This window comes from Salmo trutta, chromosome 23, assembly GCF_901001165.1.
Source record: "Salmo trutta chromosome 23, fSalTru1.1, whole genome shotgun sequence".
Lineage (NCBI taxonomy): Eukaryota > Metazoa > Chordata > Actinopteri > Salmoniformes > Salmonidae > Salmo > Salmo trutta.
In genome coordinates this window covers 43,910,831-43,937,286 of record NC_042979.1, presented here as the reverse complement: position 1 = coordinate 43,937,286, position 26,456 = coordinate 43,910,831, and the positions used below count along the sequence as shown (strand labels likewise).

Genomic DNA, 26,456 nt, shown 5'->3' with positions numbered 1-26,456 from the left:
AAACGCTGTTAAGTAAAGTCATGGTGGTATGGGGAGTCAAAGGAGCCTACTTGCCCTTAGAGGGCCCTCCATGGGGTCCCCAGAGCGAAAGAGTGAGCAGCTCCGCTAATGCTAACGTAGCATCTGGTCTTATGAAAGCCTCCGAGGATGTGTCATCATCATCCCCACCAGCTCTGTATAGGAAAATCCTCTGGTTGAATTTTGTTCCAAAAACACCACTGTGCTTTGTCAGGGCTGGAGCCGCTGTTCCAGTTTGTCTTTTTGTTTATTGGATTGTGTGTGTGAAGCTATTGTTTATCCAACTGTGTATGTCTGTAGATTTGTTGGACAAACTGAAGTCTCTGGGGTGGTGAGATCAGTGCCCGAAGTTGGTTGCTTTCTTTGTTGTGTGCTTGTCCCAGTTTGGTCATGCTGATTCACTGATTCAACAGAGATGGGGTTATCTGAGTCTAGAATGCTAATTATTAACTAGTTATTTAATTGTTAATGACATGTTATGGGCAAGCATGCATCTTGGGATGCGAGTCTTCCTATGAAATGTGCCTGCATGTACTTAAATGCATTCACATGTTGGCTATTGGTGCCTGCACCAATAGCCTACAAAACTAGAGGTGTGTGTGTGTGTGTGTGTGTGTGTGTGTGTGTGTGTGTGTGTGTGTGTGTGTGTGTCTGTGTCTGTGTCTGTGTGTGTGTGTGTGTCTGTGTCTGTGTCTGTGTTTGTGTGTGATGTATCTGTCTCAAGATAGCGAACAGGAAAACTAGTTGATGAGTCCTGGAGCACACTTGTCTCTGCCAAATGAGCTCAGAGATCAGAGCTCGCGTTCGTCATGACTTGGCAGTAGTTTCACAAAGGCCACGCTGATGCGGACTACAACTCAAAGACATCAAAGTATCTTGAGTCACTTCCAAAGGCAGTTGGGGTGAAATGACACAGAATTTAATTACAGAGTCAATACCGTTGGGTGCAAATGTCACAGGGCTAGCAAAGCATGTCACAGGGCTAGCGTAGCATGACACAGGGCTAGCGTAGCACAACAGAAGGCTAGCGTAGCATGACACAGGGCTAGCGTAGCATGACACGGGGCTAGCGTAGCATGAGACAAGCAAATGTCACAGGGCTAGCAAAGCATGTCACAGGGCTAGTGTAGCATGACACAGGGCTAGCGTAGCATGACACAGGGCTAGCGTAGCATGACACGGGGCTAGCGTAGCATGAGACAAGACTAGCGTAGCATGACACATGGCTAGCGTAGCATGACACAGGGCTAGCGTAGCATGAGACAAGGCTAGCATAGCATCACGCATGGCTAGCGTAGCATGACACATGACAGAGCTGTCTTCAGAAGGTGAAAGCCATGACGTAGTGATGTTTAACAGTGAGAATGGCAGAATGGTGAACTTACTAAATGAAATGAGAGGTTGACTGTGTGATATTAGGTTGCTTCTTGTGTAAATATTTTCTGTCTGGATTTGAATGATTTTACTACTGCAGTTAATAACAAATACTGTGTATTTTTAAGCACAAGGTGCAAAAGAAAGGCTGTCTTGTATGAGCTCATTACACATATTCATCCATTGCATCATCATCTTCCACTCAAAATAGCAAAATATTATTGTGAACATTCTCATTCTATCTCTCTCTCGTTTGACTACATTTTAATTTGTGTTTCACTCTATTTCTTTTCCGTAAACCTTTAAAATCATTTGTTAATATATTGCACTTATGTGCAAGAGATGAATAATGGCCTAGAACTGCCATTAGAATTCATCCTATAATTGCTCCAAAAATATACAATCAAGTGAAATATTCGTTATGTCATTTGATATGTTACTGTAAGTTGAAAACTGATGTTTGATTTAGGAAAAAAAACGTATTTAAATAAAGCTCTTGCGGATAGCTTTTTGCATATCCCATCTGTTATACATTTGGGACTAAACTTAATATACATGTCCGACAGTCAAAAAGGATGTCTTTTTAGCTGTGTAGCTCAGAGTAAAATAGCAAAGAGTATCAGTCTTTGCAATGGCTTGGATAGCCTCATTGAATTTGCCATTTTTAAAACATAAGATAAAACGGCTACAAACAAAATCTGAAGTAGACGTGACCCAAAATGTTCTTCTAAGCATTTGGGATTTATAGCCAGTCATGCAGAACTAACTGAGATTAAAAACCAATGGTCACGTTAACCCTCAAATCAGATGCTTCATAGTCCAGATGCCGACTACTTTATCTGCATGTGGTGTTTGGATGTTTTTTATTTTATTTTATTTAACTAGTCAAGTCAGTTAAGAACAAATTCTTATTTACAATGATGGCCTACCAAAAGACAAAAAGCCTCCTGCGGGGATGGGAGATTAAAAATAAAAAATATAACTCAAATATAGGACAAAACCTGATCACGACAAGAGAGACATCCCAACACTACATCAAGAGAGACCTAAGACAACAACGTAGCATGGCAACAACACATGACAACACAGCATGATAGCAACACAACATGGTAGCAACACAACATTGCAGCAGCACAACATGGTAGCAGCACAACATGACAACAACATGGTAGCAACACAACATGGCAGCAGCACAACATGGTAGCAGCACAAAACATGGTACAAATATTATTCGGCACAGACAACAGCACAAAGGGCAATAATGTAGAGACATCAATACATCATGCGAAGCAGCCACAACTGTCAGTAAGAGTGTCCATGATTGAGTCTTTTAAGGAAGAGAGTTTGAGTGTTTTTTGCAGCTTGTTCCAGTGGCTAGCTGCAGCGAACTGAAAAGACGAACGACCCAGGGATGTGTTGTGCTTTGAGGAACTTTAACAGAATGTGACTGGCAGAACGGGTGTTGTATGTGGAGGATGAGGGCTGCAGTAGGTGTGAATGGTTTTTCAGAGAAACCAGAGTTCCATATTGAGCTGAACCTGAATTTCACATCCTCTCTAGCCTTCCTATGTAGACTCCAGGCTCGCTAGCATCTGATGACTTGAGAGAAACAAACAGGAATTCTTTAGCAGAAGTTGTTTCTGAACAACTTGCAGAAGTTGCAGAGTTTTGTGCATTTCTCTCCTAACTCAGTGTTTGACTTGTTCCTCAGTAATGATGGGGTCATGTCCTCTGTAGACAATGGTGGTTTAAGGAAAGCATCTGAAAGGCCCGGCTTAGTCCTGAGCCGTTGGGTCCCTGACAAGGCTTGCGAGTCACCTCCATTTTAGTAACCTTATCAAAGTGTTTTTACAAGAGAGAAGCTTTGTTCCTTCTCTGTGAACCTTGATGCACATGATCTTTTCTCACCAGCCACTGATGCGATTTCACAATAGGCCCAGGAGGTCTCACTTTGTCCTGTGGAAATGCTGTAAAAAAGGAGAAAAAAGGGAGGAAACCAGCCCAAATGTAGACATGAAGGGAATTATCTAAGATCTGAAGGTTGACTGTTGGGAATATATTGCTAATGAAGGATTCTATTATTATTATGGGATAGGATTTATGATCATATATGTACTTTATTTGTACGTGAATAGTGACTCAAAATACATCGTGGACATGCAGTGCAGAATTCTTTTGAAAATATCAGAGGGGGTTTTGCTGTCAAGACAGGGAGGGGTTTGGGGTCAAGCTTCAAGCTTCAAGTAAATCATGACCTGGTCCACTGATTTAACCCTCACATAAAATAATTTCCACAAAAATTTCTAACAGTGTTTCTTTATGTTTTATTGCTGGACTTTTGTCTCCCATTTGCACTAGAGAGCCAAGCCAATGAAACCACTTTAAAGGGGCAGTGCATTTAAAAATGAGATTTTTCCATACATTTTTTTTTTTAAGTAAGATATTTCCACTCTATGAGATCTTAAGGCTCCATAGGGCTCTGGTCAAAGTAGTGCACTATGTAGGGAATAGGGCTCTGGTCAAAAGTAGTGCACTATGTAGGGGATAGGGTGCTACTTGAGGATGCAACCAAATGGAAACCCATCATCCCCCCTTCCCTCTACCCTCTCTGGATAGAAATCTGTAGCAGATGAGCATTGACTCGTTGCCCACAGCAACTGGAATCAAGGCGCATTTAATACCCGTGACTGAGTGAACTTGTGCCGATGTTTATTTGCTAATTCCCAGCGCTTTTCATGTTCTTGCTTGTTTTTCGGCAACGACACATGGTTATAGTTTCATGCTAGTGTGTCCTCCTCGGACTATGTTGTGTGTATTTTTTTTGTCCTCTGGTTTTGATAATGTCGATAGTGTATCGCAACATTTTTCTGAAATCCATGTTGGATTCCCTCACAGTTTACACCCTGCTGATTCGAGAAATCATCCAACCAGGATTTCTGGGGGAAAAAGTTGTAAGAAATTTTCAGGAATTTTGCTAGCCTGGATTGTGGTATGATGGCATCATAAGGAGTGTTAAGGGGTGGCATGATGGCACAAACAGACTGGTACCCAGGCTAGAATTTTGCAACCTTAGTCAATAATGTTTTTTTCTATCTCTCTGTGATTGTAGCATGGGCGTGAGTCACGACAACGACCACCAGTCGTGTGCGGATGGCCTCCACATCATGTCAGGAGAATGGGTCAAAGGTCAGAACCTGGGCGATGTTTCCTGGTCCGGCTGTAGCCGTGACGACGTGGAGAAGTTCCTCCGGTAAACTAGCCTCCTCTTCCTTCCTTCCTCCTTCTCACCCTGATCATTTATGTTTCAATTCATTTCATTTCATTAATTGGTTGTCAGTTTGACCAACTTAAACGTTAAAATAACGTTTATATATTTATTAATTTCATATTGGTTATTTGAAGTCCATTGCCACTATCACGTGTCATCCATTTGCACAGAGAACAGGACACCCTGCATACTTCAATGTTTCACTCCTCTCCCCAGTGACGTTACGCATGTATTTCTAAAGACTTGTTTATAACATCAACTACAGCCAAAAGAGTCATGCTGTGGAGGAATGCAGGTTGACATTTATTGTCATGAATCTTGCCCCGGAGGCAGAACTGAGCGATTTTCAATAGATGGGCCAGCTGCAAAGTCAAAATTGGCTATGTTGTAAAAATTCATGAAAACGAAAATTAGATTTTTAGTCTTCATTTCAGATTCATGACAATGAATGCCAACCTGCTGGAGGAATGAGGGGTTGAATGAGACAGCTGAAAGCTGTGGATGATTAATTGACCATAATACAGTAGTAAAGTACAGCCAGTGCAGCTGGGAATTTGGCCCATATTCACAAATCAGTTTAGCCTTTTAGATCATAATGAACAAGATTATATCGACAGGGGGACCTGATCCTAGATCAGAACTCCTACTCTGAGACACTTTATGAGCCCAGACCTGGGTTCAAATAGTATTTGCCATAGTGATGTGAAATGCCCTCAATAGGAAGTCACTTCTTTGCCAGGTTATTGGAGAGTGACTCAATAGAGAACGTTCCTGTGTGTGTGTGTGTGTGTGTGTGTGTGTGTGTGTGTGTGTCCGTGTGTGTGCGGGTATGTGCGTGTGTGAGTATGTGCGTGTGTGTGCATGCACGTGTGTGTGTCGTAGGTCCAAGGCCAGTAGTTGTCTCCTCCAGACCGACCCGCTGAGCTTGAACTCAGTGATCCTGCCATTCAAACACCCAGGGATGACCTACACGGCAGATGAACAGTGTCAGATCCTCTTCGGAACCACCGCCTCCCACTGTCAGAACATGCAGGTGAGTGAAGCACTAGGAAATGGGAGTTGATTACAAAAGGCATGAACTGCATCGCTGCATCGTGAATGGCGCCATTTCTTTTCTAAGGGTGCATTCACACTGAGCAGCACAGAGTAAAATGGTGGAGCCAACTGAATGTATTTCAATGGGGAAGGTGCATTGGTTTGCATGAGGTTGCAGCACACCAAGCACGGCCTCAAAAAGCGCATAGCTTATACTCTGTTACCTCTGTGTGGGATGCGTCGCGAGGTCATCCTGCATCTGAACAGAGCAGGTTGGGATCAGTACCTAGTTTTGAGTTCAGAGAATATTTCCCCCCTATTAAAGACAAGAGTTTTGTTCAAATACCCATGCTAACATACTGTATACTACATACTTAATGAGTATATACTACATACTATATACTATTAGTTCATTTTAGTGTACTGTTAACAAATGGTATCCTTTCAGATGAGCGTACAAGAGCTTCGCCTGTCTACCGGAAGTTGATGCTGTTGCTATGCAACCTCTTACTAGCTTGTTAGCATAACAAATTACTAGATAGATTTTTTACGACTTTGGGTGTGTTCTTAAATTCAACCTGGAGTGCCAGCGGGCGCTCAGAGACCGCTCTGGGCGTTCATAAACTCAGAGAGTTGTCACATTGTCAGTTCATAAATTCAGAGCGTTTCGCTCTCGGAGCGTTCAGAGCGCACACTGGACACTCGTTTCGCTCTTGGAGCGTTCAGAGCGCACACTGGACACTCGTTTCGCTCTTGGAGCGTTCAGAGCGCACACTGGACACTCGTTTCGCTCTTGGAGCATTCAGAGCGCACACTGGACACTCGTTTCGCTCTCGGAGCGTTCAGAGCGCACACTGGACACTCGTTTCGCTCTTGGAGCATTCAGAGCGCACACTGGACACTCGTTTCGCTCTTGGAGCATTCAGAGCGCACACTGGACACTCTGGCCGAGGAGTTGGGTTGACTAGCTTGCTAGCTACTTCCAGACACAAATTAGAGAACAACTCACTCTGATCATTTTACTCGCCCTAGCAGAGCTGGTTAGGCAGTTTTCATGTTATCTAGAGTGTTGGTGACTAACTGTGCTGCTGCTGGCAACAATTTAATTACACTGACACTGGCCATATTCAACAGGTGTTGAGCATAAATTCATCAGTTATTCTGCGCTTGAGAGTGCTCTGAAATCAGAGTAGCTAGCCAGAGCGAATTTACGGAAGCACCCCGATGTCCATTGAGAACACACAATGACTTTACCACTTAGCTAAGAATGACAGGAATAATCCAGTCAATAAACATTGGGTAGTTAGTTAGAGATAGCATATAGTTAATATACTGGCAGATTTCATTTATTAGTAGCCAACTAACATTAGGTAGCTAACTAACAATCTGGTACATACTGCTGTAATGATATGCTATGTGGTTCGTAAGGATAGCGTAGCTAACAAATTGTCAGCCAACATAACGTGTAAGGTAACTTATTCGAAAGTCATTACTTTATTACATTGTTCAAAATGTTCTTAACATTTGTCATAATTAGTTAAAGCAATGAATTTGTATCCGCTCTCGTTGGACTTCGGCTGCATATTTTCTGCCATTTTCTTCAAATCTGAAAACGATGTGAAGCCACGCCCATTTTCTGAAGAATTGCATTATGGGCCCTAAAAGCAAGGAAATTGTCACGTTCTTCAAAAGGACGGGACCAAAGTGCAGCGTGCGTATAGTTCCACATATTTTATTTTAAAGTGAAACTTAACAAAACAACAAAGACCAAAATGAACGTGCCGTTCGTAGCGCACACAATGCACTAAACAAAACAATATCTCACAAAACACAGGTGTGAAGAAGGCTACCTAAATATGATCCCCAATTAGAGGCAACGATTACCAGCTGCCTCTAATTGGGAACCATACAACTCACCAACATAGAAATACAATGACTAGAACACCCCCCTAGTCAGGCTCTGACCTAAACACCATAGAGAACTAAGGGCTCTCTATAGTCAGGGCGTGACAGAAATAGTGTCCACTGCTTGTATACTTCATATTTTGGCAAATGTAGTACGACATCCGGGAACCTTTGGCATACTAACTATATCCATACTATGACCAATAAGCCTACTATATACTCAATTTACGCCCCAAATAGTACAGTTAGTGCAGTTAGTATGAGCATTCGAAGATTTGTGATTATGTACGGAAGTTCTCCCCTTACTAAGATAACAACAACAACAACGTCATATTTCTAACACTAGAAAATTACTCAAATTAAAATAGACTTCCTACATTGCAGAAATCAAAGCGATCTTGACTTCATCGATTCCTACTTATGTTACAATGGCACACTCACTGAAAGATAATTTTTATTTTTTTGCACGGTTGCCACTGTATGTTTGTCACCATGTTACTATGGAGACACTGGTATCAACCACATCCATCAGTCCCAGAACATATCTCCCTTTCCGAAAGGAACAGATCTCTATCTCTCTGAGAACCCTACAAATCACTTCCTCCGAGGTCTCGGGGGGAATGTTTTTACTGTTTCGATAACCACTCAAGCTTTAATTCATAAAAACTGAGACATATGAACCATATGAACTCTCCCACCAGTCGCTCTGAGTGAATCCTTAATCTCCACCATGAATCACCAACAATAGTTTTTAAACGGATGACAGATAAATTAAATAAAGAATTACCAAAGATTCGATCGAGGTTCCTCACGTCGCGTCCTGTCACGATAAGATGCCGGCGCAGCCTCGGCGGTGGACCCGTTTGTACCCCAGAGGCTCAGCATTCTCATAAAAGCAACCCATTAATTAAGCTGTGTTATCAGGCACCATGACAACCGCTGTGTTTACGAACCAAACACCCCCCTAAATGGCATTGTGATTTTTTTCCACCAGAGAGCAGGCGGTTTGAAGAGGACGTGAGCTTTTTATCCACCATTGGGCTTGTGAAGCTGTATTTAGAGCCTGCCTGCAAGTGTTTTTATGGGCCAATTGCTTTTTTTTTTCTGAGAATGTTAGGTGTTGTTTTATTGTTGTCAGGTGCTAATGGAAAACAAGAGGTCAGTTGTCCTTCTTTTCTCATTAAACCCTGAGTTTGTTGCGATTGTGTAATTAGTGAAAATGCATGTAGGCGGGGTGCCCATTGTGTTGTTGTTTGAATCACAGGTTGCCTAAAGTAAAGCCTGTATGTAGTTAGAGGTCCTTCACCCAACAGGTGGCTACTTAGTGCATCTGGCCTCTTCAACTGTGTAAACCCTACACCCTTCAACCATGTAAACTCTACACCCTTTAACTGTGTAAACCCTACACCCTTTAACTGTGTAAACCCTACACCCTTTAACCGTGTAAACTCTACACCCTTTAACTGTGTAAACCCTACACCCTTTAACTGTGTAAACCCTACACCCTTTAACCGTGTAAACTCTACACCCTTTAACTGTGTAAACTCTACACCCTTTAACCATGTAAACCCTACACCCTTTAACCGTGTAAACCCTACACCCTTTAACCATGTAAACCCTACACCCTTCAACCATGTAAACCCTACACCCTTCAACCATGTAAACTCTACACCCTTCAACCATGTAAACCCCACACCCTTCAACCATGTAAACCCTACACCCTTCAACCATGTAAACCCTACACCCTTCAACCATGTAAACTCTACACCCTTTAACCGTGTAAACTCTACACCCTTTAACCGTGTAAACCCTACACCCTTCAACCGTGTAAACCCTACACCCTTCAACCGTGTAAACCCTACACCCTTCAACTGTGTAAACCCTACACCCTTCAACCGTGTAAACCCTACACCCTTCAACTGTGTAAACCCTACACCCTTCAACCATGTAAACTCTACACCCTTTAACTGTGTAAACTCTACACCCTTCAACCATGTAAACCCTACACCCTTCAACCATGTAAACCCTACACCCTTTAACCGTGTAAACCCTACACCCTTCAACCGTGTAAACCCTACACCCTTCAACCGTGTAAACCCTACACCCTTCAACTGTGTAAACCCTACACCCTTCAACCGTGTAAACTCTACACCCTTTAACTGTGTAAACTCTACACCCTTCAACCATGTAAACTCTACACCCTTCAACCATGTAAACCCTACACCCTTCAACCATGTAAACCCTACACCCTTCAACCATGTAAACTCTACACCCTTTAACTGTGTAAACCCTACACCCTTTAACCGTGTAAACCCTACACCCTTTAACTGTGTAAACTCTACACCCTTTAACTGTGTAAACCCTACACCCTTCAACCGTGTAAACTCTACACCCTTTAACTGTGTAAACTCTACACCCTTCAACCATGTAAACTCTACACCCTTCAACCATGTAAACCCTACACCCTTCAACCATGTAAACCCTACACCCTTCAACCATGTAAACTCTACACCCTTTAACTGTGTAAACCCTACACCCTTTAACCGTGTAAACCCTACACCCTTTAACTGTGTAAACTCTACACCCTTTAACTGTGTAAACTCTACACCCTTCAACCGTGTAAACTCTACACCCTTTAACTGTGTAAACTCTACACCCTTCAACCATGTAAACTCTACACCCTTTAACTGTGTAAACCCTACACCCTTTAACTGTGTAAACCCTACACCCTTTAACCATGTAAACCCTACACCCTTCAACCATGTAAACCCTACACCCTTCAACCATGTAAACTCTACACCCTTTATGTCACAGGGGTCGTGGAATGGAGACCAAGACGCAGCGGGGATAGTGCTCATTCTTAATTCTTTAATGAATACACTTTAACCAAAAAAACAACAAAACGACCAACAACAGTCCTGTCAGGTACACTTGGACTAGAATGGAAAACAACTACCCACAACCCCAAAGGAAAAACAGGCTGCCTAAGTATGGCTTCCAATCAGAGACAACGAAAGACACTTGCCTCTGATTGGAAACCATACCCGAATATGAAATACCAACACATAGAAATAGACAACTAGAACAAACCCACATAGAAACAGAAAACCCAAAATACATACAAAACAAACAACCCTGCCACGCCCTGACCATACTACTATGGCAAATGACCTCTTTCACTGGTCAGGACGTGACAGTACCCCCCCCCCCCCCACCCCCCCGAAGGTGCAGACCCCGACTGCACACCAACACAAAAACCCACAAAAACAACCCTAAACAAAAGGGAGGGAAGGGAGGGTGGCCACCGTCAATGACGGCTCCTGTGCTACACCCAGATCTTCCGCCAATCCTCTGGCTATGGCGTAGACCCGTTCTGCCCGCAGATCCCTCTGCTTCTGGAACCCTGACCTATGGATCATTACCAGAGGTTCTGCACTGCCGGACACCGCTGAAGGCTCTGGGTTGCAGACCACCGCTGAAGGCTCTGGGTTGCAGACCACCGTTGAAGGCTCTGGGTTGCAGACCACCGCTGAAGGCTCTGGGTTGCAGACCACCGCTGAAGGCTCTGGGTTGCAGACCACCGCTGAAGGCTTTGGGTTGCAGACCACCACTGACGGCTCTGGGTTGCAGACCACCGCAGCAGGCTCTGAGTTGCAGACCACCGCTAAAGGCTCTGGGCTGCTGACCACCGCTAAAGGCTCCGGACTGAGAGGCGTCGCCGGAGGCTCCGGACTGGGAGGCATCGCCGGAGGAGACCACCGCTAAAGAGAGGCGTCGCTGGAGAGGCGCCGCTAAAGAGAGGCGCCGGACTGAGAGGCGTCGCTGGAGGCTCCGGACTGGGAGGCGTCGCCGGAGGCTGAGGAGCGTCGCCGGAGGCTCCGGGCTGAGGAGCGTCTCCAGAGGCTCCGGGCAGAGGAGCGTCGCCGGGGGCCCCCCTTTTGCTAATTTCACCACACACGCAAAGCATTCGAAGTTTAAGCACCGCCTACGCCCAATCCAAATAATCTGTGACCTTCGCCCAATCCTGATACATCCAAATAATCAAATCAAATCAAATGGTATTGGTCACATCCACGTGGTTAGCAGATGTTAATGCGAGTGTAGCGAAATGCTTGTGCTTCTAGTTCCGACAGTGCAACAATATCTAAAAAGTAATATCTAACAATTTCACAACAACTAAAATCTAAAGGGATGGAATGAGAATATGTACATATAAATATATGGATGAGCAATGACCGAGCGGCATAGGCAAGTTGCAATAGATGGCATAAAATACAGTATATACATAAGATATGTAAACATTATTAAAGTGGCATTATTAAAGTGACTAATGATCCATTTATTAAAGTGGCCAATGATTTCGAGTCATCAGCGATGAAAACCCAAGCAGCGGAACTACTGTTTGATCATTATCCTACGCATTCCATCCCGTCGAGACAGATTCTTCAGTTTACGTACCCAATGTGTTCAGGAGAGATTAGTGACATTAAGTTTAGTAGGGGTCTGAAACCTAAAGCACAGAGGTTCCTTGGTGTCCACATCACCAACGATCTAGCATGGTCCAAACATACCAAGACAGTCGTGAAGAGGGTACGACAAAATATTTTCCCCCTCAGGAGACTGAAAAGATTTGGCATGGGTACCCAGATCCTCAAAAAGTTCTACAGCTGCACCATCGAGAACATCCTGACTGGTTGCATCACCGCCTGGTATGGCAACTTCTCGGCATCTGACCGTAAGGCGCTCCAGAGGGTAGACCGTACGGCCCAGTACATCACTGGGGTCAAGCTTCCTGCAATCCAGAACCTATATAATAGGCGGTGTCAGAGGAAAGCCCATAAAATTGTCAGAGACTCCAGTCACCCAAGTCATAGACTGTTTTCTCTAATAACGCACGGCAAGCGGTACCGGTGCGCCAAGTCTAGGACCAAAAGGCTCCTTAACAGCTTCTACCTCCAAGCCATAAGACTGCTGAACAATTAGTCATAATGATATAGCCTCGTTACTAACCTGTACCCCTGCACACTGACTCAGTACCGGTGCCCCCTGTATATAGCCTCGTTATTGTTATTTTACTGTGTTACTTTTTACTTTAGATTATTTGGTAAATATTTTCTTAAACTCTTCTTGAACTGCACTGTTGGTTAAGGGCTTGTAAGTAAGCATTTCACGGTAAGGTTCTACACTTGTTCTATTCGACGCATGTGACTAATAAAGTTTGATTTGATGGAATGGACATCATTGTGAAGAGTAGTAGTAAGTGCCAATACTTTTTTATTTTGTCATTTTCCAATAACACCTATTTCCATGATGCATTGAAAACTCTTTTATACAGTGTGTCCTTCATAAACCACATATAACATTTTTTAACAGTGATTCAAGTAAATAAACATAGACAGCATCATAAAAATGTATGTCAATAAACTTTATTTCTCTCTGTGTGTGTGTGTGTGTGTTTGTGTGTGTGTGTGTGTGTGTGTGTGTGTGTGCGTGCGTGCGTGCGTGTGTGTTTCAGTATGTGATGTGTTCAGGGCTGTGGTGCCGGGTGGATGGAGAGAAGGATTGTAAAACCAAACTGGACCCACCCATGGATGGCACAGAGTGTGACCCTGGAAAGGTAGGAAGAACCACAGCAATGGATTACCATACAGTACATGGATTTGTGTAGCACATGTGGAGGACTTTTTCACATGACTTCATTCAAGTTTTATTATAAAAACTAAATGTACATCCCAAATTGTACCAAATGGTATAGTGTACTATTTGTTATATAGGGTGCTATTTGAGACGTTTTGTCCTATTGTTAGATCGAAACAACTTAACTTTATAATTACAGCATACAGCTTTTCAGACCAAAAAAAGTATTTGATTATTTTTCAGGGTAGACTCTGTTGCATCCATTTCTACCTCTGTGTCCGCATCCCTAATTACGCTTATATCCCTTCTGAATATAGTGCACTACATTTGACCAGAGCCTTGCAAAAGTAGTGGACTATCTAGGGAATAGGGTGCTATTTGGGACGTAACCAATGTCTTTATTAATTCATCACATTTTCATCACCTTAAAATCAGCCAATCAACACGATATAGGTCACTACCAAATGGTCCCTCAATACCAGCTTCACAAATATGAAATCATCTTTTCCACACAAGCCCAAGCAAGCAGTTGCTGCAAGAGAAAAGAGTGCGAGTGAGGGAGAGAGAGAGAGAGAGAGAGAGAGAGAGAGGGAAAGCGAGAGAGCGTGAAAGAGCGAGCGAGAGAGAGAAGAGAGAGAGAGAGACAAGAGAGAAAGAGAGAGCCATCCTCTCTCCGAGATATATTATAAACAGGGAGATGAGAAACAGCCTGTGGGCCAAGGGAAGGGTCCAGCTGTGGCTGCTCACGGCAAACCCCTGGCCCTGCTTCAGACCGTCTCCACGTCCCTTTGTGTATCCACGCTGACAGGAAACATGATGCAGAGCACCGCGCGGAGCCCGACCATCGTAAACCCTGCTAGTAACGCCACCAGGAACGTGTTGTATGTACGCCACGGTTGAGCATTAGGTATTAGAGTAGAGAAGTACAGAAGGGAGTCTATTAAGACTTTGTCCTTAGATGCACCATTTATAATCTGTAACAGCCCATGTAGAAATTCAAGTTCAGTCTCTTGTAGAAATATGATTTCATTGATCGCTGAAGTGTACTTTGGGAAACATATTTTTTTTGGGGGGGGGGGAGGGGGGTCTTTGAATAAGGCCAGTGAACTCTGGAGAATGTTACGTGTCATCAGAGTGGACAGGACGTATTAAACAGTGAGACCCCTCTTCCAGGGCAGTGTTTGAATTATATCAGGTATCTTGGAATGAGTGGGTTTTATCAGTGAAAAGTTGACGTTAGAGAGTTCCATCCTGTCAACAGAAGTGTCAATAGTAATGATGATGAGCACAAACCAGAGTAAGGGAGATTGCCAGTGTTCAATCAGACCCTGAATCGTCTGTTTACATAGCTCAACACATCAGCCGCACCACATAATCAGCAGCACGTCAACGGCAAGGCCGAGTTACACTGTGAGTGCAGCGTTGTTTTGTATTAGTGTTGGGTTCAGGAGTGTTTGTGTTCACAGTTGTTCAGTAGTGGGGTTTGATGATGTCATTGGACAGGGTTGGACAGGGTGTGATTTATTCAAGTGTGTGTGTGTGTGTGTGTGTGTGTGTGTGTGTGTGTGTGTGTGTGTGTGTGTGTGTGTGTGTGTGTGTGTGTGTGTGTTGTACTCATGCAGTGGTGTCGTGCTGGGGAGTGTGTGAGCAGAGCGGTGGAGCCAGTGGAGCCAGCCATGGGGGAGTGGAGCACTTGGGGGTCCTGGGGAACCTGCAGTCCAACCTGCAGCACTGGCATCAATGGACGCCAGCGCAAGTGTGAGAGTCCCAGGTACTTTACACTGTAACGACTGTCTCTGAGTAGAGTCCCAGGTACTTTACACTGTAACGACTGTCTCTGAGTAGAGTCCCAGGTACTTTACACTGTAACGTCTGTCTCTGAGTAGAGTCCCAGGTACTTTACACTGTAACGACTGTCTCTGAGTAGAGTCCCAGGTACTTTACACTGTAACGACTGTCTCTGAGTAGAGTCCCAGGTACTTTACACTGTAACGACTGTCTCTGAGTAGAGTCCCAGGTACTTTACACTGTAACGACTGTCTCTGAGTAGAGTCCCAGGTACTTTACACTGTAACGACTGTCTCTGAGTAGAGTCCCAGGTACTTTACACTGTAACGACTGTCTCTTTGAGTAGAGTTCCAGGTACTTTACACTATAACAACAGTCTCTTTGTGTAGAGTCCCAGGTACTTTACACTGTAACGTCTGTCTCTTTGTGTAGAGTCCCAGGTACTTTACACTGTAACGTCTGTCTCTGAGTAGAGTCCCAGGTACTTTACACTGTAACGACAGTCTCTGAGTAGAGTCCCAGGTACTTTACACTGTAACGACAGTCTCTGAGTAGAGTCCCAGGTACTTTACACTGTAACGACTGTCTCTGAGTAGAGTCCCAGGTACTTTACACTGTAACGACTGTCTCTGAGTAGAGTCCCAGGTACTTTACACTGTAACGACTGTCTCTTTGTGTAGAGTCCCAGGTACTTTACACTGTAACGACTGTCTCTGAGTAGAGTCCCAGGTACTTTACACTGTAACGACTGTCTCTGAGTAGAGTCCCAGGTACTTTACACTGTAACGACTGTCTCTGAGTAGAATCCCAGGTACTTTACACTGTAATGACTGTCTCTTTGAGTAGAGTCCCAGGTACTTTACACTGTAACGACTGTCTCTTTGAGTAGAGTCCCAGGTACTTTACACTGTAACGACTGTCTCTTTGTGTAGAGTCCCAGGTACTTTACACTGTAACGACTGTCTCTTTGAGTAGTCCCAGGTACTTTACATCTTTGAGTACATTTTAGTCATTTAGCAAACACTCTTATCCAGAGCAATTGGGATTCAGTGCTGAAGGGCACGTGGACAGATTTGTCACCTTGTCAGCTTGGGGATTTGAACCAGCAACTTTTCAGTTACTAGTCCAACGCACCTTATCCGCTAGGCTACAGGAGCTTTACTTCTTTGATCTTGACCTTCATTCTATGCATTTTGTTTTGTATTGTCTCTGTGGGACCAGTGGGAAAAGCCGGGACTGTGTCGGCTCCAGGATGCAGTACAGGCTCTGTGAGAACCTGCCCTGCCCTGCTGGGAGCCCCAGCTTCAGAGACCAACAGTGCCAGACCTTCAATCGCCCCTCCCTACACTGGCACTCCGTCATGGATGATGGTATATATTTAGATCATAAAAAAAAATCCATTGCAGATCAGACTTGCAAAGGCTGCCTATCATACACCCCCGATTTCGCATTTCAGCACCATTGTCTCACTCGTTGCGCCTCGTTGCGCCTTGTATCCCCCCGTAGTTGAGGCGACCATGTCAAACCATACTGCTGTCTCGTCCATGGTAATGATGCTCTCCTTTATCTTATTTTGCCCTACGATACTCACTGAAGTTCACACCGGCATTTATTTGAAACATTTATTTGCTGAAATGCTGATGCCCGGCTATTAAAAGGGACAGGCAGCTATTTGAGACTGCGTTTAATTGAAGTTTTACTGTAAACTATTCACAATTACTGCAGTGCAGTTCTCTAAACCACTTAGACTTAGACTAACTCTCAAACTCTTAATATCTTGCTTTGCTCAAGCCTCTTTCTTGGTCTAATTGTGCCTGTTCGGGTAGAGTTGGTAGCCAAGCCGGTCTGTGTGTGTTTGAGCGTGCTGTGCGCGTACCTGTGTGTGTGTGTGTGTGTGTGAGGCCCATGTTAGCGGCAGCCCCAGGCTACAGTAATTGAACCTGGGTTCTGTGCAGAATGACAAACAGGCTCTCCAGTGGCTCTCTCTCTGCTCTGGATGACATCACTGGATGACATCACTAGATGACTTCACTGCACAGACGCTCTGCCTGCTGGAGCACAAAGCTCCTTTCATCAGGCAAGGGGTCTCTCTCTCCTTCTCTCCCTCTCTATTTGTCTCTGTCTTCCTATCTCTCTCTCTCTCCTTCTCTCCCTCTCTATTTGTCTCTGTCTTCCTATCTCTCTCTCTCTCTCTCTCTCTCTCTCTCTCTCTCTCTCTCTCTCTCTCTCTCTCTCTCTCTCTCTCTCTCTCTCTCTCTCTCTGTGTCTCTATGTCCCTCTCTCAATTCAATTCATTTTCAATTCAATTTCAAATTCAATTTCAATTTAATGGGCTTTATTGGCATGGGAAACATATGTTCACTCACAAAAGTTCCAGAATAATATTATTTCTACATACAGTGGTGTAGTGATCTGCAATTGTTAAAGTACAAAAGGAAAAATAAATAAACATAAATATAGGTTATATTTACAATTTACATCTTGCTGCTGTGATTGCACACTGTGGTACTTCACCCAATAGATATGGGAGTTTATCAAAATTAGATTTATTTTCAAATTCTTTGTGGTTCTGTGTAATCTGAGGGAAATATGTGTCTCCAATATGGTCATACATTTGGCAGGAGGTTAGGAAGTGCAGCTCAGTTTCCACCTCATTTTGTGGGCAGTGTGCACATAGCCTGTCTTCTCTTGAGAGCCAGGTCTGCCTTCTGTGGCCTTTCTCTCTCTCTCTCTCTCTCTCTCTCTCTCTCTCTCTCTCTCTCTCTCTCTCTCTCTCTCTCTCTCTCGCTCTCTCTAATTATCTCGATGTCCCTCTCTCTTTGTCTCTACCTCTCATTTGATTGGTTAATGATCAGATACTGTCAATGAAGATATGAAGCAACTGCTTCTTTGGAAACCTAACCATAGGCTATATTATCCAGGTGCATTTGTGATAACTAAAAGTTCGCAGATTTGAATCCCAGAGCTGATTGGTGAAGAATCTGTCGTTGTGCCCTTGAGCAAGACACTAAACCCTAATTGCTCCTGTAAGTCGCTCTGGATAAGAACATCTGCTAAATGACTAAAATTAAAATTATAGCTTGCGGATACAATGCATTCCTCAAATGCACTCATGGCTGATATAGATGATCAAAACCATCTTTGATAAGTAACAGGTATTTAGACTGGCTCCCGATGCTCCCAATCCCACATTCCTCCATATTTGGAGCAGAGAGGGGTAAAAATTGGCTTTGACTGTGAGATTTGGGAGATAGCGAGTGTTGGACATCCCATGTGTACAACACGATGCTGCTGTTGGAAGGCTACTCGCATAGCTCTGACCTCAAGCCTGCGTCTCAAACGCCATCCTATTCCCTATATAGTGCACTACTTTTGCACTACTATGGGCCCATTTGGGATGCAGACCAAGTCTGCGCTCGGTGCCAAGTCCTGGCATATTGCACAAGTCAGTATAAACCTGTCGGCCGCATGTATGCACGCTTAAGTGTTCAAAGATGGGGATTGAATGTTTACAACGTAGCCTCGTCAAACACTGTAAGAGATTAATGCGCCTGGAGGATGTTTCGCGACCGTTTCGCGACGCCGCAATTAGTTACATCTTGGCCCCCTGCTCAACCAAGCTAGACCAAAACGAAGGCGGCTGGCTTTTTAAACATATCGCTGGCTTTTTAAACATATCGCTGGCATAAACATTTTGACAGGTGACGAGATAAGGATGTAAGAGAGTGTAGGGTTTATGAGGAAAGCAGCTGGCCCTGCTCCAGCGGTGTTCTGTTTAAAGCATCATTAAGATTCCAGACTCCACGTGAGCTTTTAAAAGGGCAATCTGCAGTTCAAACAACAACAACAAAGTGGACACCCCGCCACTGTTTTGGTAAACATCTGAGAATTGGAGCTGGTGTAACGGATTGGCAGTCGTGGTGAAGGAATGAGGCACAGGAAGCAGCGAGCACAGGGTAGTGGCGTATTTAATGTAGACTCACTACTGAAACAAAATATTCCCAAACACAGGGGAGAAAGTACACACGGCGTAGACTAGCGCCGACACGAACATGAAACGTTAACATTGAAATAATCCCGCACAACACGGAAGCGGACCAGCTCACATAAATAGCCCCGCTAATTAACCACACTCAAACCAGGTGCACAAAACCAAAAAAAGGGAAAACCAAAAAAGGGGAATCAGTGGCAGCTAATAGGCCGGTGACGACGACCGCCGAGCGCCACCCGAGCAGGAGGGGGCGCCACCGTCGGTGGGAATCGTGACAGTACCCCCCTCCTGACGCGCGGCTCCCGCAGCGCGCCGACACCGGCCTCGAGGACGACCCGGAGGGCGAGGCGCAGGGCAATCCGGACGGAGGCGATGGAAATCCTTCAACATGGATGGGTCCAAGACGTCCTCCGCCGGCACCCAGCACCTCTCCTCCGGGCCGTACCCCTCCCAGTCCACGAGGTACTGCAGGCCCTTCGCCCGGCGTCTCGAGTCCAGAATGGCCCGTACGCTGTACGCCGGGGACCCCCCGATGTTCAGAGGGGGTGGAGGGACCTCCAGCACCTCACCTTCCTGCAGGGGACCAGCTACCACCGGCCTGAGGAGAGACACATGAAACGAGGGGTTAATACGGTAATAGGAAGGGAGTTGTAACCGATAACACACCTCGTTTATCCTCCTCAGGACTTTAAATGGCCCCACACACTGCGGCCCCAGCTTCCGGCAGGGCACGCGGAGGGGCAGGTTCCGGGTCGAGAGCCAGACCCTGTCTCCCGGTACGAACACGGGTGCCTCACTGCGGTGGCGGTCAGCACTCCTCTTCTGCCGTCCACTGGCCTCCTTTAGGGAGTCCTGGACGGCTCTCCAGGTCTCCTTGGAGTGCTGTACCCAGTCCTCCACCGCAGGAGCCTCGGTCTGACTCCGGTGCCATGGTGCCAGGACCGGCTGGTAACCCAAAACACACTGAAAGGGTGACATGTTAGTAGAGGAGTGGCGAAGTGAGTTCTGGGCTAACTCCGCCCAGGGAATGTACCTCGCCCACTCCCCTGGCCGGTCCTGGCAATACGACCTCAGAAACCTGCCCACCTCCTGGTTCACCCTCTCCGCCTGCCCATTGCTCTCGGGGTGAAAACCGGAGGTCAAACTGACCGAGACCCCCAGCCGCTCCATAAACGCCCTCCAGACCCTGGATGTGAACTGGGAACCTCGATCAGAGACAATGTCCTCCGGCACCCCGTAGTGCCGGAAGACGTGGGTAAATAGGGCCTCCGCAGTCTGCAGGGCCGTAGGGAGACCGGGCAATGGGAGGAGACGGCAGGACTTAGAGAACCGATCCACAACCACCAGAATCGCAGTGTTCCCCTGAGAGGGGGGAAGATCTGTCAAGAAATCTATAGACAGGTGCGACCATGGCCGTTGTGGAACGGGGAGGGGCTGTAACTTCCCTCTCGGTAGATGCCTAGGAGCCTTACTCTGAGCGCACACCGAACAGGAAGAGACATAGGACCTCACGTCCTTAGCCAAGGTGGGCCACCAGTACTTCCCCCTGAGACTCCGCACTGTCCTCGCCACACCAGGATGACCCGCCGTAGGTAGCGTGTGCGCCCATCGAATCAAACGATCACGAACACCGAGCGGCACATACATGCAACCCACGGGAACCTGCGCAGGCGCAGGTTCCAACACTAATGCCCGCTCGATGTCCGCGTCCACCTCCCATACCACCGGTGCCACCAGCCTAGACGCTGGAATGATGGGAGTTGGATCGATGGACCGGTCCTCCGTGTCATAGAGACGGGACAGCGCGTCGGCTCTAGTGTTAAGGGAACCCGGTCTATAGGAGATAGTGAACCTAAACCGGGCGAAGAACATGGCCCACCTTGCCTGACGCGGATTCAGTCTCCTCGCTGCCCGGATGTACTCCAGGTTTCGGTGGTCGGTCCAGATGAGAAAGGGGTGTTTAGCCCCCTCAAGCCAGTGCCGCCACACCCTCAAAGCTTTTACCACCGCTAGCAACTCCCTGTCCCCCACATCATAGTTACGCTCCGCCGAACTGAGCTTCCTCGAAAAGAAAGCGCAGGGGCGGAGTTTCGATGGCGTACCCGAGCGCTGTGATAGCACGGCACCCACCCCAGCCTCGGATGCGTCCACCTCCACTATGAATGCTAGAGACGGGTCCGGGTGCGCCAACACGGGTGCGTCGGTGAACAGGGTCTTCAACTTCTTGAAGGCTCCCTCCGCCTCCGTCGACCATCGCAAACGCACCGGCCCCCCCTTCAGCAGTGAGGTAATGGGAGCCGCTACCTGGCCAAAACCCCGGATAAACCTCCGGTAGTAATTGGCAAAGCCTAAGAACCGCTGCACCTCCTTCACCGTGGTTGGAGTCGGCCAATTACGCACGGCCTTAACGCGGTCACACTCCATCACCACCCCCGTGGTGGAAATGCGATAACCCAGAAAGGAAACGGCTCGTTTGGAAAACACACACTTCTCAGCCTTAACGTATAGGTCATGCTCCAGCAGTCTACCAAGCACCTTGCGCACCAGGGACACATGCGCGGAGCGGGTGGCGGAATATATCAGAATGTCATCGATATAGACTATCACGCCCTGCCCGTGCAGGTCCCTGAGAATCTCGTCAACAAAGGATTGAAAGACGGCTGGAGCATTTTTCAACCCATACGGCATGACGAGGTACTCATAATGGCCCGATGTGGTACTAAAGGCTGTTTTCCACTCGTCTCCCTTCTTGATACGCACCAGGTTATACGCGCTCCTAAGATCCAGTTTTGTGAAGAACTTTGCTCCGTGAAATGATTCCACCGCCGTAGCGATGAGAGGTAGTGGGTAACTAAACCCCACCGTGATAGCGTTTAGACCTCTGTAATCAATGCACGGACGCAGACCTCCCTCCTTTTTCTTCACAAAAAAGAAACTCGAGGAGGCGGGTGAGATGGAGGGCCGAATGTACCCCTGTCCCAGGGATTCAGTGACATATGTCTCCATAGCCGCTGTCTCCTCCTGTGACAAGGGGTACACGTGACTCCTGGGAAGTGCAGCGTTAACCTGGAGGTCTATCGCGCAATCCCCCTGTCGATGGGGTGGTAATTTAGTCGCCCTCTTTTTACAGAAGGCGATCGCCAAATCGGCGTACTCAGGGGGAATGCGCACGGGGGACACCTGGTCTGGACTCTCCACCGACGTGGCACCTATGGAAACTCCTAGACACCTCCCTGAACACTCCTCTGACCACCCCTGGAGAACCCCCTGTTTCCACGAAATACGGGGATTGTGACCAGCCAGCCAGGGGACCCCCAGCACCACCGGAAACGCAGGCGAATCAATAAGGAAAAAACTAATGCGTTCCTTATGATTCCCCTGCGTTACCATGTCCAGTGGCACCGTAGACTCCCTGACTAGCCCTGACCCTAATGGTCGGCTATCTAGGGAGTGCACGGGGAAGGGGGAATCTAACGGCACCCGCGGAATGCCCAGCTTAATGGCAAGTCCACGATCCATAAAGTTCCCAGCTGCGCCTGAATCGACTAGCGCCCTATGCTGGGAAGAGGGAAAAAAATTAGGAAACAAAACAGGTAAGAACACGTGACCAACAGGGGGTTCTGGGTGAATCTGGTGCCGACTCACCTGGGGTGACCGAGAAGTGTTCTGCCTGCCCTCTCGACTCCCAGACTGGCTCCTCCAGCACCGGTCGGCCGTGTGTCCTCTCCGACCACAGCTGGGGCAGGAGGAGCCAGCTCCTCCGGTGTCCCTTGGCACGGCCCCCCCCCACCTCCATAGGGGTAGGGGCGGGGGTGCACGAAGGTGGAACGGGCAGGACCCTCTCCGAACGCCCGCGGGCAGCCAGCAGATTGTCCAAACGAATGGACATGTCGATGAGCTCGTCCAGGGATAGAGCTGCATCTCGACAGGCCAGCTCCCTACGGACGTCCGCCCGGAGACTGCATCTATAGTGGTCTATGAGGGCCCTGTCGTTCCACCCCGCCCCAGCAGCCAAGGTCCTGAACTCCAACGCGAAGTCCTGAGCGCTCCTCGTCTCCTGCCTGAGGTGGAACAGCCGTTCACCCGCCGCTCTTCCCTCCGGAGGGTGATCGAACACGGCCCGAAAGCGGCGGGTGAACTCTGGATAATGGTCCCTCGCCGAGTCTGGGCCATTCCAGACCGCATTAGCCCACTCCAGAGCTCGGCCCGTCAGGCAGGAAACGAGGGCACTCACGCTCTCCTCTCCCGAGGGAGCAGGTCTGACGGTGGCCAGGTACAGCTCGAGCTGGAGCAGAAATCCCTGGCACCCAGCCGCCGCCCCATCGTACTCCCTCGGGAGCGCCAGACGAAGCGCGCCTGAGCCAGACGTAGTGGGAGGAGGAGGTGGCTGCATCGGAGGAGCCGGAGGTGGAGAGAGGAGACCACTTCTCTCCCATCTGTCCATCCTCTCCATCATCTGGTCCATCGCGGATCCTATGCGGTGGAGGACCGTAGTGTGGTGGAGGACGCGTTCCTCCATCGAGGGGACAGGGGTGGCCGCTGCTCCTGCTGATTCCATGCCTTTTTAGGTGGTGCGGGATTCTGTAACGGATTGGCAGTCGTGGTGAAGGAATGAGGCACAGGAAGCAGCGAGCACAGGGTAGTGGCGTATTTAATGTAGACTCACTACTGAAACAAAATATTCCCAAACACAGGGGAGAAAGTACACACGGCGTAGACTAGCGCCGACACGAACATGAAACGTTAACATTGAAATAATCCCGCACAACACGGAAGCGGACCAGCTCACATAAATAGCCCCGCTAATTAACCACACTCAAACCAGGTGCACAAAACCAAAAAAAGGGAAAACCAAAAAAGGGGAATCAGTGGCAGCTAATAGGCCGGTGACGACGACCGCCGAGCGCCACCCGAGCAGGAGGGGGCGCCACCGTCGGTGGGAATCGTGACAGCTGGACATTTTTTACCACTTTCAAATTCATAGACATTGCTATGGTATCATGTTTTAGGGAAGACCCAGATAAAGACAGTGTATCTGGTAATAAACAAAAGTTTATTACTAGAACAGGGGGCAGGCAAACCGACAGATCAACGGCAGGCAGACGTCAGTAATCCAGATCAGAGTCAAAAGGTACAGAACGGCAGGCAGTTTCAGGGCAGGCAGAGGTCAATAATCCAGGGCGGTGTGACAAGGTACAGAACGGCAGGCAGGCTCGGGGTCAGGGCCGGCAGAATGGTCAAAACCGGGAAAACTAGAAAACAGGAACTATAGAAAAAGAAAGGAGCAAGGGGAAAAATGCTGATAGGCTTGACGGACAAAACGAACTGGTAACAGGCAAACAGAGAACACAGGTATAAATACACTGGGGATAATGGCGAAGATGGGCAACAGTTGGAGGGGGGTGGAGACAAGCACACAGACATGTGAAACAGATAAGGGTGTGACATATGGATACAAGGACTAACCATTGATGAGATCAACATTTTAATTTAAAAAATACATGTACCAATTGCAGATTGCCCCTTTAAACACTGTATATTTATCTTGTTTCGAAAACATATACACACTTGCTGTATGCAGGCTGCACAGTAGGCCCTCCTAGTCCTATAGATATCTTAGTATGGAGTCAGTCCACCACCTAAAGGTATCGTGTAACCCAGGGCTCTCCAACCCTGTTCCTGGAGAGCTACTCTCCTGTAGGTTTTCGCTCCAACCCCAATTGTAACTAACTTGATTCAGCTTATCAACCAGCTAATTATTAGAATCATGTGCACTAGATTGGGGTTGGAGTGTAACCTAAAGGATGGTAGATCTCTGGGAGAGATCCCTGATGTAAATGTCAATACAATGTTAACTATTTTAGGTTTCTCAGAATAGAAATCAGTCTTTGCACATTGACCAAAGATTGTGTGTGAAAAATTGAATTTGCGTCTATGCCATGCATTATAATGTGTTATGCTTAGTTCATAATGTGTTATAAATGTGCTTCTAAAACATCATGAAGAAGTTATCCATAGAAAACAGAAAGTGTCACCAAATGTTTTTATAAATGATGCATCCAATCCAGTTGTATTATTCACCAACATTTAGTCAGTGTGTTTAAACTCCAGAGATAACAGAGCTCCATGAGCTCAGACACGCCGCGGAGACTAACGGCTGAAAGATGCAGTTGGCCGTCCTATCGCCTCTGAATATCAGCCGTCAATTTCTGTTCATTTTCCAACAATTCTACATGTTGAAACGGCCCAAACAGCCAAACAATGTTTGTCATCACCCAGCAGGTGATAGCTAACACATTGCAGCCACATGCTGCTTTTAACCATTCGATCTCTGGCATGTCTGACCTCTAAAATGTAACTTGCTGAGATGTCTGGGTTGAACGTATTTTTAGCTGGTTGTCATAAAGGTCACAATGGGGTCATGTAACGGTCATGAACATAGAGCATGGTGATATGATATCATATGCCTTAACACAAATATCTGTGGTACACTCTTAGGAAAAAAAGAGTTCCAATGGGTTCTACATGGAACCAAAAGGGTTCTACATGGAACCAAAAGGGTTCTACATGGAACCAAAAGGGTTCTACATGGAAGCCAAAAGGGTTCTTCAAAGGGGACAGCCGAAGAACCCTTTTAGGTTCTAGATAGCACCTTTCTTTCCTGGGTGTAGTAGTTCAAAGCTAATAGATATGGTATCGGGTATGAACGTCAAGATGGGGTCATGTAGGGGTAATGATGGGGTTGTGTAGGGGTAATGATGGGGTTGTGTAGGGGTAATGATGGGGTTGTGTAGGGGTAATGATGGGGTTGTGTAGGGGTAATGATGGGTTTGTGATGGGGTTGTGTAGGGGTTGTGTAGGGGTGTGTAGGGGTGTGTAGGGGTTGTGTAGGGGTAATGATGGGGTTGTGTAGGGGTTGTGTAGGGGTAATGATGGGGTTGTGTAGGGGTTGTGTAGGGGTAATGATGGGGTTGTGTAGGGGTAATGATGGGGTTGTGTAGGGGTAATGATGGGGTTGTGTAGGGGTAATGATGGGGTTGTGTATGGGTAATGATGGGGTTGTGTAGGGGTAATGATGGGGTTGTGTAGGGGTAATGATGGGGTTGTGTAGGGGTAATGATGGGGTTGTGTAGGGGTTGTGTAGGGGTAATGATGGGGTTGTGTATGGGTAATGATGGGGTTGTGTATGGGTAATGATGGGGTTGTGTATGGGTAATGATGGGGTTGTGTAGGGGTAATGATGGGGTTGTGTAGGGGTGTGTAGGGGTAATGATGGGGTTGTGTAGGGGTAATGATGGGTAATGATGGGGTTGTGTAGGGGTTGTGTAGGGGTTGTGTAGGGGTAATGATGGGGTTGTGTATGGGTAATGATGGGTAATGATGGGGTTGTGTAGGGGTTGTGTAGGGGTTGTGTATGGGTAATGATGGGGTTGTGTAGGG

At 46.8% G+C, this 26,456-nt stretch overlaps 1 protein-coding gene across 1 annotated transcript in view; it reads left to right on the top strand.

The window, feature by feature from the left end:
• LOC115160127 (A disintegrin and metalloproteinase with thrombospondin motifs 19) overlaps nt 1–26,456 on the top strand; it is a gene marked incomplete in the record, with an annotated part of 113,093 nt that overhangs the window by 39,807 nt on the left and 46,830 nt on the right. The window contains 5 exon segments of the mRNA XM_029710473.1: nt 4,502–4,642; nt 5,543–5,693; nt 13,116–13,217; nt 14,860–15,008; nt 16,247–16,395. Coding sequence (XP_029566333.1) covers nt 4,502–4,642; nt 5,543–5,693; nt 13,116–13,217; nt 14,860–15,008; nt 16,247–16,395 — 692 coding nt within the window.